At 37.6% G+C, this 18496-nt stretch overlaps 1 protein-coding gene across 2 annotated transcripts in view; it reads left to right on the top strand.

Moving 5' to 3' along the window:
- The window catches only part of brip1 (BRCA1 interacting DNA helicase 1), a 241649-nt gene extending 228123 nt beyond the window's left edge, over positions 1-13526 (top strand). Inside the window, exons 19-22 of one of the 2 annotated variants that reach the window (XM_087977199.1) lie at positions 630-941; positions 2262-3191; positions 8640-9704; positions 13258-13526. In XM_087977199.1, the coding sequence (XP_087833325.1) occupies positions 630-941; positions 2262-3191; positions 8640-9704; positions 13258-13418 (2468 nt within the window). In that variant the 3' untranslated portion in view covers positions 13419-13526. Of the gene's footprint in view, positions 1-629; positions 942-2261; positions 5025-8639; positions 9705-13257 lie in introns of those variants that run through there. The other variant, XM_043718107.2, reaches the window with a different exon arrangement.
- The last annotated feature ends 4970 nt before the right edge of the window (positions 13527-18496 follow it).

Genomic DNA, 18496 nt, shown 5'->3' with positions numbered 1-18496 from the left:
GAACTTGTACATATATTGTACCTTTTGCATAAGAAAAGGTTTGGGTGGGATGCTGTTTGGAAGGTCAGTTCAGACTCAATGGGACAGATGGCCTCAGGCTGCACTGTAAGGATTCTGTGATGCTATGTTTAAGGTATGTACTAATTTATTCAACTCGAGGATTTTGGAAATATATTTCAGTAATGTGCTAACATAGAAAAGAAAATCCTAAATAATAATGTTCTGTTTTAAATTGAATTGTTTTCAGAAATTTCAGTACAAACGTCACTTTTTTGATTTATATTAAGGGCTTTGGTTAGCTCAGTTGGTTGGATGATTGGGTTGCCATGCAGATTGATACCAACAGCATGGGTTCAATTCCCACATTGGCTTGAGATTACTGTGAAGGACTCTCCTTCTCAACCTCACCCATCGACTGAGGCATGGTTACCCCCAGGTTAAACTACCATCAGTCATCTCTGTCTAATGAGAGAGCAGCCCTTTGATCTGGTAGGATTGTGGTGACTTTACATTTAAGGATGACTTAATAAAATGTATAAACCATTCTTAAATGTTTTACCCTGTTTTAAATGTCGTTTTTTTCATTCTTTTTTGATTTTCATTGATTACAACTTTATATTTAATTATAGGTTTGTCAAAGTGGATCCGTCAGCAAGTACGCCACCATTCAAATTTCAGCAATGCATTGGAGTCATTAAGCATGTTTGCCAGTAATCACCAGAAGGATGTTGATCATTTACCCAAGATCTGCAAAACAGTTGACGTACACATTGATAACAAAGATTATCACTCACAAATCGTCAGCTCAGAATTCTTGGAAAATGACACTCCAAAATGCAATGCGCCAAATGCTACAACAGGAAGTCAGAAGACTAATCCTAATGCTATTCTTATACATCCCTACTGTGATACTAGTAAAATGACCACTACAGAAATACCTGGTTAGTATTGGATGTCAGTTAGTTCTACAAACAACTATTTTGTTTAGTGTGACCTATCAGAAAAATGTACAAAGCTTATTATTAAAGCACAAAATGTTTAAATTCTCATCTCTAGCAGAATCCGTACAGCTAAACAGAGTTAATATTTCAGAACTGTGACCTTGCATCAGTTCTGATTTGTTTCTAAATTCCAGCAGTTTTGGTCTGGTAGAGATGTCTAATATTAGGGAAGAGAAAATTTTATGTATTTTAGAAGACGGACAGCAGTGAACTGTTTTTTCTCCTCACTTTATACTAAAATGGTGTATAACTTTTGCAAATTAGGTGTCACATGAAAAAAATTAGGTTTATTCACTGATATGGCAATTGCCTCAGTTCCCAATTTCAAAGAATATCGCCTCCATCATCAATTTTGTATTTTAATTCTCTAACCCACTTGAATAAGAAAGCTGAAGGATTGTTAAATAAAATTGCATTTGTTTAATTTTATCCCTTCAAAATAATTTAGTTTTGAGAATGAGATGACAAGACTACTTTTTGATTTTCTTGATTCAGTGTGTCAGCCCTGGGATGGTATTAGTTATAGAATACAGAAATCTGTTTCACGTCACTTTGGGTGCTAAATTATTTTCTCATGGATTTAAGGAAGTTGCATATTAATTTGCATTTAATTAATATTTGAACATAAAATAACCTCAGCTGACCTTTTGCTTCATCCAGAAATTGAGTATTGTTCTGAAAAGACACACGTTGTTGAGCCATTTTGTCTTATATATTCCATTTCATACATTTGCTGTCCTGATGAGTGCTGTATGGAAACTTTTGACAACATATCCTTTTTCAGAAATACCTTCCCTTTTGATCTTTCCATCTTCCACTCTTTCACTTACTCAACACCTATATTTCTAACTTTTCTTGATTCTGTTGAAGAGTCACAGCTTGAAATAATAATTCTGTTCCTCTCCACAAGTTTAGCCAGACCAGATGAGTTTTTCGACTTTTAGATTTACACCCTGTGCAGTTCATTGCTTTTGTTTCATCAGCTTAACCTGGGCCAGCACTTTTTTGTCCATCTCTAGTTGCCCTTGAGAAGGTTGTAGTGAGCCTACCAATCTTATCACTAACTTGATAATGGCTTTGTTTTGAGAATTCTGGACCACATTGATGATTAGAGGACTTCAATGAATTTTGAAGGCATATTCACAGTAATCATGACCTGAGTTGTTGATCTATGCTCAAATGCTGAAAAAACGTTGTTGAGATAAAAGTATGCTGTACTGACATTTAGTGACTCTTATTAATTATTGGCATGTCTTACAGATAACGAAGAAACAAATTCTACAACAATAATTACCAAGATTCCACTCTTCAAAAATTCTAAAAACAGTAACAATAAAGACAACTCAGGATCTATCATGCAGTATTTTAAAAAAAGACCTCTAACATCAACACCTATCCGAACACCATTGACACAGTCACAGATTGCACCTGTTCAGTTGGTGCAAGATGATTATGAGAAGAACATTAGACAGACACAGCAAAAAATTGAAATGACTTCATTTCAGTTTGAGAGCATGCTACCGAAGGACAGTGGAACATCAATAAACATCAGAGAGGATTTATTATTAAATATGGTAGAAGGTGAATTACCGGATAATAGAGAAAACCAAACTGCTTATGACAGTGCAGGAAATTCTTATAACAGCTCCATGGCTGTGTCACCCTCCTCTGTTTTGGGGTTGTTAAGGAAGGATGACGTACAGGTAATGGGAACACCGGCCTTGGTAGATACTAATATGCAACAGCCAGTAGAAGAAGAGGACGTTAATGAGGATGAGACATGGTGTTTTACCCCTGAGCTTTTTGACGAGGATCCAGAGGAAGAATGTTTTCAAACAGCAGAGAAGGATAATTCACCAGATGTTGCTAAAGGTGACAATATCTGTGATTTTCCTGCTGTACCTGTGAACAAGGATGCTAAATCCATGAAAATGCTTCAGAATAAAATTGGAGGGCCCTTCTTCTTTGATAGGCTGACAAAGTCTAATGAAAATAAAATGAATTCAGGCTTTGAACACAGTTTCTGTTCCAATGTAGTAGTGAAAGACAAAATTGTGCCTAAGTTAGCAACACTGACAAATGAGGAGGAGGATGGCGCCATTCAAGGACCTCACCACTTTGGTGAGCTGGCAAAATCTGACAAAGTAACAAAGAACAGAAATCATAGACTGTCCAGATCTAGAAATAAAGGTACAAGCTTAATAAGTGATAATGTATGTGTGCAATGCCTCCACTTCCCTGCAGACAATAACTAATATCTAACTGATATTTGTATTATTCTGTCAAATTGACTCATTCTGATTTAAGAATGAGTTTAGCAATAGGCCAAGCTTTGTAGTTTTTGATTTTGTTTATGATGACGAGTGTTCATGTTGGGGAATTGAACATCTTGTGTAGCATGAGGTCAGATATAGAAGTACAGTGGGAAGAACATCTCCACTTAGTCCTAGCAATATGCTACAGTCCAAATTTTTGAAATGTATTTTCTGTACTATAATTTTTTAATTTGCCACATTACATGAATCTAACTATGTATATGAGGATCGATTTATCTTAAATTTGGATTGATTTTATGCCATGGACCAATGCCAACTATGAACTGAGATTTCTGTACTCATTTCACATGGCACTTACAGAGATACTAAGCAAAAGGATTAGGTAGATGTAAATCCAAGCTATATAAGAACAATAGATTTGAATGCCTTTTAAATACATATTAATCATAGTGGAATTACATTGGATTCTATTATGCTTTTGTTACAATGTGATGTTACTTAATTTAGTAAATGACATCCCAATGTGCTGAAGACATCTGAAGCCATTATATAGTATTATGTAGTCATGTAAAGTATGTTTACTGAGAAATTGTGTTAGTAAGTTATTTATCTGTGGGCTAGAGATCTGGAAATTTAACCTTAAACTATCCATTGACTAAAATAGACAACTGATAATTAGATCTAAAACTCAAAGCAAATAAGCTATGTGTTTTACACTACAGTAAGTGGAAATGTTGTTATGCAATAATAACATTTATTCTTAAACTATCCTGATATCAAAGCTATAGACAATGAACGTTGGCAAATAGTGGCTAGACTCTTAATTTGTAATAATGTTTTTGAACAATATTTTAGTGAACTCTGTATTACTGTCATTTGTTATGGCACATTTTTGGGGATCTTCTTTCGCAAAGAACACCAGTCTTTGACATTAATCATCCATTGTTTATCTAGCTACATTATTTAAAGGTTAAGTATTTTCATAGAGTAACCTACTTCTATGTATGGTATTTCATAAATGGTTTCATTTTAAAATAATTGTTAGTTAGAAAGCAAAAATCATAGTGAACCCAACATTGGTCCCTGTATTCATGTGCTCTGGTCCTGTTAGAATCACCTTAATCTTGCAAGTCAGGGAAGTAGAAATTAGTTTTGGGCAGAGGCAACAACATAATATTGGATCACTGATTGATTTCAGTCAGTGGAACTGAATATGTATGTGAAAAACTGCCAAATGATATCATCTACTTTGCAACACTACCCAACAACCTTCCAGAGTACTATTTGTTTCTATTTCATTATGTAGATTTTAAAAATAATTTCTTATCTGTGTCAGGTATAATTCCTGTTAATGATTTGGCTGATTTTTAATTCCTAATAATGAACATAAACAACCTGAAATCTAGGTCTCTCGGTATCATGTAATGAATCAAATTAAGGACAATGTGAAAAAGAGAGTAGAACTTTCCCATAGAATGTTTATTTTCTCTTTTATGAGATTGTTAACTTCATATGTAAGGTGTGTGATTTGGAGAACTGGAGAAGCTGCTTTTCACAGTTGAGTAACTGTGACACATTTGTATCAGAAGCTGTAAATTAAACTCTCTTTGTAAAAATAAAATATTTCAGATGGCCATTAAAGAAAATTTGTTAAACTTATTTGTTTTTAATTGCATATGTAAAGTTTATTTTGTGTTTTGAAAATGTTTATTGATTTAATGTTTTGGTTACAATAATAAATACAAAGCTGGTACATTTTTTCTCAGGAGGGATTCCTGTGACTAAATTTCATAGCTGGAATTCATTGTCAAAATGGACCTTGTATTATATTTTTGGCTTAGGATTTCATGAAATATGTTAAAATGTAATCCTTGGATGTCGTGATCATATAGTTGGCGTAATGTGAAGAAAATCTCTTTTGAGCTGGTAGCTCTTCATTTTAATAGCCATTTGGCAAATTGACAGTTCTCAGTTGCCTTCACTGATTTATTTGCTGCATTGCCTCTGAAGGAATGATATTAGAAAGTTTTATACATCAAATCTGTAGTGATTTGTTTCTTAAGGACAAGGTTCTGCCTCTTTTTGAAATAATAATTTATTTGCCTGTCATAGTTTGCCCATGCAATGCATAAATTCCAACAAGAATGTAGTTTTCCCTAGTTCACTCTGAAACCACAGGGGGGAGTAAGAAAGGGGCTCAAAAGTGATTTGAATTTCATTTTTCTCCCCTTAGATATTTTGAAATCAACCTGCACAGAGATGGTATTACCCACCTGTGGTGCATGTAGAATTTGAACCTGGGTCTTCTGGCCCAGAAGACTGCACCACAAGAACCATTGATTCTGTTTCCTTTCTGTTTGTTTGGAGCTTTGTTATGGTGACACAGCTAAGAAAATCGACTTATTGGGAATCATGGGGCAAAATTCCATGTTGTAATACATTGAGGCTCCAATTGACTGTATCACGCAGTTGCTATTTTAAAGTTTCAATATGCACGAGAGAAACATATAACGCTAATTTTAAATATTACTCTTGGAGACCATTGTATCTCATTTTTGTTTAAATTAGTTATTTATACTAATACAAATCTGCCTTGTTATATGTTTTCTATTTTTGTCTTTCACATTTCTTCCATAGAACATTACAATATTGCCTTTGATGGGATCTCACTGGAGCTCTTTCACACTGTTCAAATGCCCTAGCTTCCATGAAAGGGAGGGGAGAGAAACAAGGATTAAGTTTCCCCAAATATGTACCAAAGTAGCCATTTTCAAGTTAATCAGCTGAATAATGAAGCTACCATTTGTGCTGAAGGTTGCTCTGGAAGTCCAAATCACTTCCTCACTGCTGATTTTTTTACCCACTTTGAAGGAAGTGGTAATAAACAATTTGCTTTTGAATTTTAGACAAATTTGTGCTTTGAACTTTCAGCCCTTCGTTACAAATATTGACCAAGAGAGCTCTGACTTCTAATTTCCTGTATTCTGATACAGCATTTCTGTCTTCACTTTAGAGGATCCAGGAATAACTAAAATCATGAGTTGGAAGGGAAAGATGAACATGGTGAAATTATAGCCAAGAAGGATGCACTACCAAGTAAAACTGATGGCACTGGAGGTTAACAAGTGTCCAAGTTCAAATGGACTCCATTGGTGTTTTTAGAGATGGCTATTGGGCTAGTAGATGCATTGGTGCTAATTTGCCAAAATACACTTGATTTGTGAAAGGTTCCTTCAGAATGGAAAGTAGCAGATTTAGAACCTCTATTCAATAATTGAGGGAGGCAGAAAACCGGAAGTTATAGACCAGTTGGCTTGATATCTGTTGTACAGAGGATATAAGGACTGATAACTAAAGAGATTATGATTGTACACTTAGAATAACTCAAGATAGTCAAGAAGAGTCTGCATCCTTTCATCAAAGGAGAGACATGTTTAATCAGTTTATTGGCGTTTAGGGTCAGAAGAACAATTCTGTACTATTTTGCTTGATTGAGTGTAATTTAAATTTATTTCACCAGACTGAGCTACAGATCTGTTAGAGCTATTAACTGCTAGAACTGTACAGCATTGAAAAAGGCCATTCAGTTCGAGCAGGAATTATCCATTTAATATCACACCCAACTGTTTCTCCAAAACATTTTTAAGAATCCTTTTTAATATATTCAGTTGCCTTTTGGATGCAAGGTCTGTGAAGGTTTGTAGCTCAGTTGAGGTTTACTCGCTGAGCTGTAGGTTTGATATCCAGATGTTTCATTACCAGGCTAGGGAACATCATCATTGGCGACCTCCAAGTGAAGCGAAGCTGTTGTCTCCTGCTTTCTATTTATATCTTTCTCCTGGATGGTGTTCCTGGGATTTGTGGTGATGTCATTTCATATTCGTTTTCTGAGGGGTTGATAGATGGCATCTATATCTATGCGTTTGTTTATGGTGTTGTGGTTGGAGTACCAGGCCTCTAGGAATTCTCTGGCATGTCTTTGCTTAGCCTGTCCCAGGATAGATGTGTTGTCCCAGTCGAAATGGTGGGTTTTTTTTCATCCGTGTGTAGGGCTACGAGGGAGAGAGGGTCGTGTCTTATTGTGGCTAGCTGGTGTTAGTGTATCCTGGTGGCTAACTTTCTTCCTGTTTGTCCTACGTAGTGTTTGTGGCAGTCCTTGCATGGAATTTTGTGGATGATATTGGTTTTGTCCATGGGTTGTACTGGGTCTTTTAAGTTTGTTAGTTTTTGTTTGAGTGTTGGTGGGTTTGTGTGCTACTAAGATTCCGAGGGGTCTTAGTAGTCTGGCTGTCATTTCTGAAACTTCTTTGATGTATGGTAAGGTGGTTAGGGTTTCTGGCTGTGTTTGGTCTGCTTGTCGTGGTTTGTTCTTGAGGAATCTGCGCACTATTATTTGAGTATCCGTTCTTCTTGAATACGTTGTATAGGTGGTTCTCCTCTGTTTTCCGAAGTTCGTCTGTGCTGCAGTGTGTGGTGGCTCGTTGGAATAGTGTTCTGATACAGCTTCGTTTGTGTGTGTTGGGATGGTTGCTGGTGTAGTTAAGTACACCACATCTATCCTGGGACAGGCTAAGCAAAGACATGCCAGAGAATTCCTAGAGGCCTGGCACTCCAACCACAACGCCATAAACAAACACATAGATCTAGATGCCATCTATCAACCCCTCAGAAAACGAACAGGAAATGACATCACCACAAACCCCAGGAACCCCATCCAGGAGAAAGATATAAATAGAAAGCAGGAGACAACAGCTTCGCTTCACTTGGAGGTCACCACTGATGATGTTACCTAGCCAGGTAATGAAATGTCTGGATATCAAACCTACAGCTTAGCAAGCAAACCTACACCCTATGCCTTTTGGATGTTATAAATGAATCTGATTTTACTGCCTTTTCAGAATTTCCAATCACTGTAACTTGTTTTTTTTAAAAATCTCAGTTCCTCTTGATTTCTTATTGGTTATTTTAAAATAGAAGCAAGTGCTACGTATGTAACAAAATTGAAATGTTATTTTACAAGTTCATTTACACAATTTAATAATGCTAGTATTAGAGTATCTGCAAATTGTAAGGAACTACGAGATTTTAGTGCCTTATTCAGCAAGAAAATGCTATTTTCCATGAGCAAGTCTTCTCAGCCTTCCCATTAGTTCTTAGAAGATTTGGGATTCAGTATTTTGTTTAGTGGATTTTCAGTAAGCTAAAATTGCTATCAGTATCCTCTTCATTTGGCATGTGACCAGATATTGAATGTTTAAAAATCTTTTAATTTAATATTAAGTTGCACTTAAAATGGTAGTTGAAAAATCACTGTTGTAAAGTGTCTCATTGTTTTTTCATATTTTTAAATTTATTTCTTCAGGCACTAATAATTCCTCTATTTATTCTGATGGGAAAAATCAAGTCATTATTCCTAACGAGGCTTCTGCAGCTTCATCAAAACAAGAATGTCCAGGGAACTGTTCAGATCAGCAAATTCATATAAGAAGTAGACAAAAGGTTGGAAAGGTGGATAGTGTTAAACCAAGTGCTCAAACTAAGCATGAAGTTGATATAGAAACATTAAATAAAACACCTGGCCAGAAGAAGAATGATCCTATTAAGTTGAGAAATGTACACAAACAAACCAAAATGAATAACTGCAAGTGGAAACAGTTAACAGATGGAAAGACTTTGAAACCCCACTGCAGGAAAATTGACCAGGCAGAAAACAAAAGCTTGTTTGTGAAGGAGTTAATGGAAAGATCCACTTTGAGTAGATCAAGCATGCAAATTCATAATGTGAAGGAAAATGCAATGAAGAGCAAGTCAATTTTATCTGGTACAGCTGGTTTCAAGAAACAGAGAAGAACTAGAAGAGAAAATATACCATCAAACAAACCACATTATAGATTGAGAAGCATGTATGCAAATGTACTGCCTAAAAGACCCACCCAAAATAGAAAGCAAACAGAAAAACAAAATGATGAGAAATTCAGCCTGGTAACCCAGATTGTTGGGGCACATGATATACCCCATAGTGAAAAATCTAGCAAAATACTGTTTCCCAAAGAATATCGAAATAAGGCTACAAAGTCTTGTCATTCTAAAGCCAAAATTCAATTAAAAAAGAGAAAATGCGGAAGAAAATTTTTCAGCACCTGTCTTTCTACTACCTTTGAAGAACAACATAATGGAAAATCAAAAACTGCCAGAGATAAAGCATCCATTGTTCAGTTTGAACTAATATTGCCTGAGTATTATTCATCTCCATTAGAGATTGCCCAGTGCAGTGAAGATAAACTGCATAGTTCAATTTCAGGCTTAAATTGTAAAGATAACAATAGGACCGTTGTCCCAGGCAACAAATGTTCAGAGCCAGTGGACAGACTACTTCAACTGGAAAAGGATCCAAACCTGAATGAAACTAATCCAGCTTTTAATACAGGTAATGAATGCTGATTTTAAAGAAAGAATTGGGAAATAAATGATCTTCTGCAAAAGACATAATCTTTACAATGAAAAGAGCAGCTCTGAAGATGAAAAATTTAACTTGAGGCAGCTGTGAATTTGTATTGTTTTTCTAATTGTAGATCACTGCAATTTATATTTAAAATATACTATTCAAGGAAATGACATCCAGAAAATAGTTGTTTTCAAGTTAACTGTGAAATTAATTATGTTATAGATAACCAGCATAGTTCTGAAAGATATAACTATAGTCACCAAACTATTGTCTCTAAACTGTCTCTAAATGTAGAGGCAAACATAAGTAAGAAAACATTCATATGTTTAGTGCGCCATCATTCCCACTCCACTACTCCATGGGTCGCAACATAAAATGCAGATTTTTTTCCAGCTATCAAGATGACAAATTAAATGCCTTAGTTATGTCATATTTTAAACAAAAATAAAACTTATTCAATAAAGATACAATGATTAGTTAACAAACATAGTCTAATATAGAAGTATAAATGCCTTTCCCTATAAATATCCCCACAAGCAAATACACACAGACTCTGTCTTCAGAAAATAAAAGTTTTCTCTGCAAAGATAGGCTTTCTGAAAAGAACACTTTGATCAGTGGGTCATTCTTGATGGGAAAGGATAAAGTATATACGTTCTAGAGCCTGTTGCTCCATCATTTTGGCAAGTGAGGTTAAGTCACAAATGTACACAATTGTCTCTGATGTCCTGCCGACGCAGCTTGTTCGGGAAATGCAATCTTGAGATGTTCTTTCAATCACTCTTTTCAAAAGATTGAATAAGTTAGACCCTGAACTGATGTAGAGTTTTTTTTTGGAAATTGGAGTGATCAGCTGGACTCCTTGTTCTGAGCAAATTTTCCTGCAATTCAGCTTGTAATTCGCAGGCTTTCCTAAAACTGAACCAGGTAAAACAACAACCCCTCTGAGCCAGCCACTATTTAAACTGCAGACCAGGTTCCACAGCAAAGCAAGCAGTTATTACCAATTGTAATTTCTAAGAAGCTGAGTTAAACAAAAATCTCCAATATCCACAGTAAGCCAGAATTTTTTGTTTAGAGGAGGGAGGTGTTGTGGAGTGGAGGCGATACCATGAGGGATGAGGTTAAGTGATGTAATCTTGAGGTTTTTAAAAACTTAGCATTTTGCAGGCTTTTTTTTGGAGTGTGATGCATGTTTATAATCCATCAAAATTTAATTCAAATGTGTTTATGGATTGAATGAAGCAGTGAGGGTATGGAATTTCTCAGTTGGAGCCATCTTGCTGAAAGAAGTTCACATTCAGCTTAAAGCTAACCCAGCAGTGTTCTGTTGGGATCACAAACAGAAACTGGCAGGCATCTTTATGATGCACATTGATGATTTTTTTCTGGAGAGGGTCGATAGAATTTGAGCAATGTATGATCGATAATAATTTTTTTTAAAAGCAATTTAAGATAGAAAGCCAGGCTTTTTTTTATTCACTCATGGGATGTGGGTGTCACTGGCTGTCCAGGCCCATGCATCGCTGCCCTTGAGAAGGTGGTGTTGAGCTGCCTTCTTGAAACATTGCAGTCCATTTGCTGTACGTAGACCCACAAACCTCCTGAGGATGGAGTTCCAAGATTTTGACCCAACAATGCTGAAGGAGTGGAGATATAGTTCCAAATCAGAATGAGCAGTTTTAGATTCATACTGTATTAATTCTCTATATTCCTCTCATTTGATCTGAAACTCCAACTGGCATAAGTGATAGTCACTCTTTACTGTATTTGAACCTGTGACAGCACCACTCCTAGAGTCAAGGAAACAGGCATTCATTTCCAGTACAATCATCCTGCTAGAGGAAGGATGTTTTTAAACTGGAAAGGGTGCAAAAACGATTTACGAGGATGTTAACGAGAATGGAAGGATTGAATTATAAGGCGAGGCTGGATAAGCTGAGACTTTTTCCCTGGAATGTAGGAGGCTGGGAGGTAACTTGAGAGGTTTATAAAATCATGATGGGCATAAATAAAGTGAATAGCCAGGATATTTTACCACGGTCGGGGAGTCCAAAACTAGAAGGTATAGGTTTAAGTTGAGAAGGAAAGGATTTAAATGGACCTGAGGGGCAACGTTTTCAGGCAGAGAGTGGTACATGATGAAACATACTGCCAGAGGAATTAGCAGAGGCAGGTATAATTGCAGTATTTAAAAGACATTGTACATGTATATGGTTAGAAAAGGTGTAGAGTGATATGAGGAGAAAGTGAGGTCTGCAGATGCTGGAGATCAGAGCTGAAAATGTGTTGCTGGAGAAGCGCAGCAGGTCAGGCAGCATCCAGGGAACAGGAGAATCGACGTCTCGGGCATAAGCCCTTCTTCAGGAAGGGCTCCTGAAGAAGGGCTTATGCCCGAAACATTGATTCTCCTGTTCCCTGGATGCTGCCTGACCTGCTGCGCTTCTCCAGCAACACATTTTCAGCTGTAGAGTGCTATGAGCCCAACACACAAATGGACTAGTTCAATTTAGGAAACCTTGTCGGCATGGACAAGTTGGGCCAAAGGGCCTGTATGACTCTGAATTGTAAATCTGGGTAACCAAGGGCAGGTGATGAGACAAGCATATACTTGAAGATGCAAAAAGAATCTTAGCATGCTGGATTTCAAGAAGGAGTCGTATATAGCATTTGGGACTAAAGGGATCAAAGGAAATGGGGGAAAACCAAAAACAAGCTATTGTGTTTGATGATCAGCCATGATCATTATGAATGGTGTAGGAGTCTTAAAGAACCAATAGGCCAACTCCAAATAATTTTTATGTTTCTCTAATGCTCTGTGAGGTATCATGCTTCATCCATCATTTCCCAACCTCTCCTGCAGCATTGCCTGATTACCTCAACAAATCGTGGAGTTGGGCATTCAGCCTTGTCCAAGCCTCCTATGGTAACACATGCATCCCATCTTAGGTTGGGGCCACTCCTCTACAGCTTGGATTTTCTCACCTTCAAGAGTAATGCCTTCCTTAACAACAAAGTGCTTCAAGTTGCATGTTTTTGTCCAGAAAAGTTGCAACTTCTTTAGTTTGACATTTTAAGTTAAATTGCAATTGGTCACAAGTGTCAGGTCTTGCAAGGATTGAAGATGAGTATGACATCCATGTATTCAAGAGGTATTGAAACTTAAAGTCACCAAAAGCTTTATCCATCACACACATGAAGGTAGCAGGGCCATTGAAGATACTAAACACCATTCTTATATATTCAAAATATTTCCCGGTGTATGTTCGGAATGCCATTTTTTTCAATGTCTTGTTCAGTGATGGATTGCTAGTTATAACCATGGGCCAAATCAAGACTGAAAAATGCTTTACATCTTTGCAATGCTTCCTTATTCCCAGTAGAGAGTAAGGGTTGCTATGAGTCTTTGCATTGATTGCCAAGTAATCGATAGCTACTCAGTTTTCCACCTTTCCTTCTCATGTGGTCTAGGGGGAGGCGTTTGGACTTTTCTTTTCATACTCAATATTCTTATGACACCATCTTTCTTTCTTAGGGTTAAAGATACATAGATCATGTAAAGGTAGTGCTAACAGAAGATCTGCAAGGAATATCTGTAAAGAGAAGAGGATTCCATCACATGGAGTAGGCCAGCCAATTTTTAAAAAAGTCTCCAGCGTTTTGACATTTGCTTCTAACTATAATATTAATTCATAAACTGTGTATTTTGATATAATTTGTACTAATAAGTATACATATTTCATTTAGTAATAAGTTTTTTAATGAGGGCATTTCACTAATAAAAGATGCTGCATTTTTGATGCATTTTTCCTGGCAATTTTCCTGTCTCTTCCGATGTACTCCTTTGGGTCTGACTACAAAATGCATCACAAAGTAGCCATGCTTCTTTTTACGGCCTAGAACATGATACTGAGCTGTAGAAAACATCATTAAAGCTATGTTCTTAGCTCTTCCACACATACATTGATTACTGATCAGATATGGGAACCCTGGATGATTGCTCTACTTGAGACTGGGACTATGAGGTCAATTGTGGCAGTTCTGCTCTGATTGCTATCACAACTCAACTCAAATTGTTAGTTGAACCAGGGCCCTCCATACTTGGGTTTCTACTATTCATTTAACTAATTCCCCTATTTGAGGCATTTGGTACTTTGTAGCTTTATCTGTTGTCCTTGAAAGTACAAACATGCTAATTTCTGAATATGTAGAATCATTTACAAATATAGAACAGAAGTAGGCCGTTTGACCCTTCAAGACTGTTCCACCTTTCAATAGCATCATGGCTGATCCTCTATCTCAATGACATATTTCTATTTTTTTACCCATAGTCCTGATGTATTTCAAGTCTAGAAATTTACTTCCTATCTTTCTTGAATATATTCAGTGACTTGGCCTTGACAGCCTTCTGTGATAAAGAATTCCACAGTGAAGATTTTTTTTCCTCATCTCAGTTCTAAATTATTTACCTCATATCCTGAAACATTGTCCCCTCGTTCAAGAGTACCCAACTAAGAAAAATGTCTTCCCCGTATCTAATCTGTCCAGCTCTGTTAAAATTGTATACATTTCAATCAAATTCTCTCTCATCCTTCTAAACTTGAATGATACTGGCCAAGTCTAACCAATGTCTCCTCCTAGGACACTCCTGCCATCCCCAGTATCAGCCTAGTGAACCTCGCTATATTCCCTCTCAGGAATGTATATCCTTTCTAGGGAAGGAGACCAAAACAGTAGTCAGTACTGCAGGTGTGAAGTCACCAAGCCTCTGTATAACTGTAATAAGATATCCCTACTTCTGAACTCCAATCATATTGCAGTGGTCGTCAATATGGACATAATGGGTTAAGTAGCCTCCTTCTGTACTATAAGATTTTAATATACCATTTGTCTTCCTAATTTCATGCCTGTCTATTTTCGTTGACTGGTATACAAGGACACCAAGATCCCTTTGTACATCCACACTTGCAATGTATAACTTTACATTTAACCACATTGTTCTGCAACTGGCATGTGTTTGCCCACTCACGCAACCTGTCTAAATCACCTTGAAGGAGAAAGTGAGGACTGCAGATGCTGGAGATCAGAGCTGAAAATGTGTTGCTGGAAAAGCGCAGCAGGTCAGGCAGCATCCAAGGAGCAGAAGAATCGACGTTTCGGGCATGAGCCCTGAAGAAGGGCTCATGCCCGAAACGTCGATTCTCCTGCTCCTTGAATGTTGCCTGACCTGCTGCGCTTTTCCAGCAACACATTTTCAGCTCTAAATCACCTTGAAGCCTCCTTACCTCTTCACAACCAACCAGTTTTGTGTCATTACATAACTTGAAGGTGTTGGATCTGGTTCTCTCATCCAGGTCATTTATATAGAACGTGAGTAGCTGGAGACCAAACACAGATTCTTGTAGTACCCTACTTGTCACTCCCTGCTACTCAGAAAAATACCTTTTTATTCCTAATCTCTGTTTCCTGTCTATACACCAATTCTCAATCTATGCTAATACGTTATCTCCAAACCCAAATGCCATAATTTTGCCCAGTAACCTCTTAAGGTGGACCTTAGCCAAAGCATTCTGAAAATCCAAATACATGACACCCACTGGTTCTTCCTTATTAATTTTAATAGTTTTGTCCTCAAAAGTATCCAGTAGATTTATTAAGCATGATTTGCCTGTCATATACTCATTGGCTTTGCTATGATATGCTTCCTAATGCTGCTGAATCTACTTCTCGAAGAGTCTACTATATTCAGTACATAACTTGCAGTGTACTATTAATAATTTGTGTACAATTTGTTCTTAAACTGATTTGAAAATGTAACATTTGATAAGCTAGTAATGAAAGATTGTCTGCAATTGAATTAATCATGCAAAATCAATGACTTCTTCACAATTCCCAAATTACTGAGTTACTAATTTTATTTGACTGATCAAAACTCAAGACAAGTTAACTGTGCTTTCAACTGGCCCTGGATGAATATTGATATTAGAACAAGTTTTAAGAATGGATGTGCTGTTTCCTTTAATAATCAAGGTGCAATCTCAGAATACATTACTTCAAGAGCTATTAACTTGATGACACCTTACAGCAGCAGTGACAAAATTAATTAGGAAGTATGAAAATATTCATAAGTATTATTTTGCTTTGGAAAGTATTTTTAGCTGTCTGCATTGAACTGCTCATAAACTTTAGTGGCTTAATACTGGGTTCAAGTTCACATGACACTTATTTAAACTAATTTTTAAGTTAAGTTTCAATCTCTTGGTGTGTTTGATTATTTTAAGAAACTAGACTTAGATGTAATGCTACAACTTCATTTATGAGCACACCGCAAGTTAGTAGAAAACATTTGTGCTCTTACTTGACAACTTTTTGTATCTGAAATAATAGTCTTGTAGAAAAGAGTACATTCAGGGGAATTTTGGAATCATGTGAACACAACTGTCAAACTGCCTTGAACTCATCTGTAAATTATATTAAGCAATATGAACTACATTTTCTAGTTATTGAATAATTATAGAGGAAAACTATAAATGAGCATAAAGTGGAAAACTACCTTTTTCCAAACATAGCAAGTGGTTGAATATATCAGCCTGGTAGTGTTTCAGTTCAGGTGCTATTATTTTTAGAACATAAGAATTAGAAGCAGGAGTAGACCATCTGGCCCTTCGAGCCTGCTCCGCCATTCAATGAGATTCATAGCTGATGTTTTTGTGGCCTCACCTCCACTTACACGCAGACACACCGTAACCTTTAATTCCTTTACTGTTCAAGAAATTATCTATCTTAGCTTTAAAAACATTTACTGAGGAAGCCTCAATTCAATGGGCAGGGAATTCCATAGATGCACAACCCTCTGGGTGAAGAAGTTTTTTCTCAATTCGATCTGCTCCCCTTAACTTTGAGGCTATGCTGTCTTGTCTTTGTTTCACCTGCCAGTGGAAACATCCTCTCCACTTCTATCTTATCTATCTCCTTTCATAATTTTATGTTTCTATCAAATCCTCCCTCATTCTTCTAAATTCCAATGCATATAATCCCAGTGTACTCAGTCTCTCCTCATAAACCAACCCTCTCTACTTCAGAATCAACGGATTGAACCTCCTCTACACCTCTTCTAGTGCCAGTGCATCCTTTCTTAAGTAAGGAGACCAAAACTGCATGCAGTATTCCAGGTGTGGCTTCACCAGCAACCTATACAGCTACAATATAACCGAGGTAAAAACAATGACTGCAGATGCTGGAAACCAGATTCTGGATTAGTGGTGCTGGAAAAGCACAGCAGTTCAGGCAGCATCCAAGGAGCTTCGAAATCATAACCGCTCTGCTTTTAAACTCAATCCCTTTAGCAAAATTCCATTTGCCTTCTTAATTACCTGTTGCACCTGCAGACCAATCTTCTGTGATTCATGCACAACACCCAGGTCCCTCTGCACAGCAGTATGCTGCATTTTCTTACCATTCGGGTAAAGTCCTTTTTACTGTTATTCCTACCAAAAATGGATTACTTCACATTTATTAACATTGTACTCCATCTGCCAGACCTTTGCCACTCATTTAAACTATCTATGTCCCTTTGCAAAGTTTCATAGTTCTCTGCAAACTCTGCTCTACCACTCGTATTAGTGTCATCCGCAAACTTTGACACCCTACACAAGGTCCCTAACTCTAAATCATCTATAAATTGTGAATAATTGCAGTGCCAACACTGATCCCTGAGGCACACCACTAGTCACTGATTGCCAACCAGAATAGCACTCATTTATTCCCACTCTTTGCTTCCTGTCGGTTAACCAATTCTCTATCCATGCTAATATGTTGCCCGTAACTTCTTGCATATTTATCTTATGCAGTAACCTTTGTGCGGAACCTTGTCAAATGCCTTTTGGAAGCCTAGATGCACCACATCTACTGGGTCCACGTTGTCCACCATGTTCGTAATGTCTTCATAGAATTCCAAAAGACTAGTTAAGCATAACTTGCCCTTCATGTACCCATGCTGCGTCTGCCCATCCGAACAGTTTCTATCTAGATGCCTTGTGATTTCTTCCTTGATAAAAGCATGAAACATTTTCCCCAATACAGTAGTTAAGCAAACTCGTCTATAATTCCCATCACCAGCTAAATATTTCCCTCCCCACCCCTATTCACTTTCCGTAAAGACCGTTCCCTCCGCAACTACCTGGTCAAGTCTAAGCCCCCTAACAACCCACCTTCTCCCTTTGACACCTTCCCCAGCCACCCCAGGAATTGCAAAACCTGCACCCCCACCTCCCCCCTCACCTCCATCTAAGGTCCCAAAGGAGCCTTCCAAATCCATCAAAGTTACACCTGCACTTTCACACGTGTAATTTACTGTATTCATTTCTCTCAATGTGGTCTCCTGTTGGGGAGACTGGAGCCTACTCACAGAGCGCTTCAGAGAACATCTCCAGGACACCCGCACCAATCAACCCAACTGCCCCTTGGCAGAACCATTTCAACTCCCCTTCCCATTCTGCTGAGGACATGCAGGTCCTGGACCTCCTCCATCGCCACTCACTTACCACCTGACAGCTGGAGGAAGAACGCCTCATCTTCCACCTCGGAACCCTTCAACCCCATGGCATCAATGTGGACTTCACCAGTTTCCGTATTTCCCCTCCCCCCACCTTACCCCAGTTACAGCCTTCCAGCTCAGCACCGTCCTCATGACCTGTCCCATCTATGAATCTTCCTTCCCACTTATCCGCTCCACCCTCCTCTCTGACATATCACCTTCACCCCCACCTCCATCT

The sequence above is a fragment of the Chiloscyllium plagiosum genome, unplaced genomic scaffold (assembly GCF_037043375.1).
Source record: "Chiloscyllium plagiosum isolate Xiang-an unplaced genomic scaffold, Cpla_swu_hap1 HiC_scaffold_31, whole genome shotgun sequence".
In the NCBI taxonomy this organism is placed as follows: Eukaryota; Metazoa; Chordata; class Chondrichthyes; order Orectolobiformes; family Hemiscylliidae; genus Chiloscyllium; species Chiloscyllium plagiosum.
The sequence above is the reverse complement of the archived record's forward strand: the minus strand, read 5'-3'. Positions and strand labels throughout refer to the sequence as shown.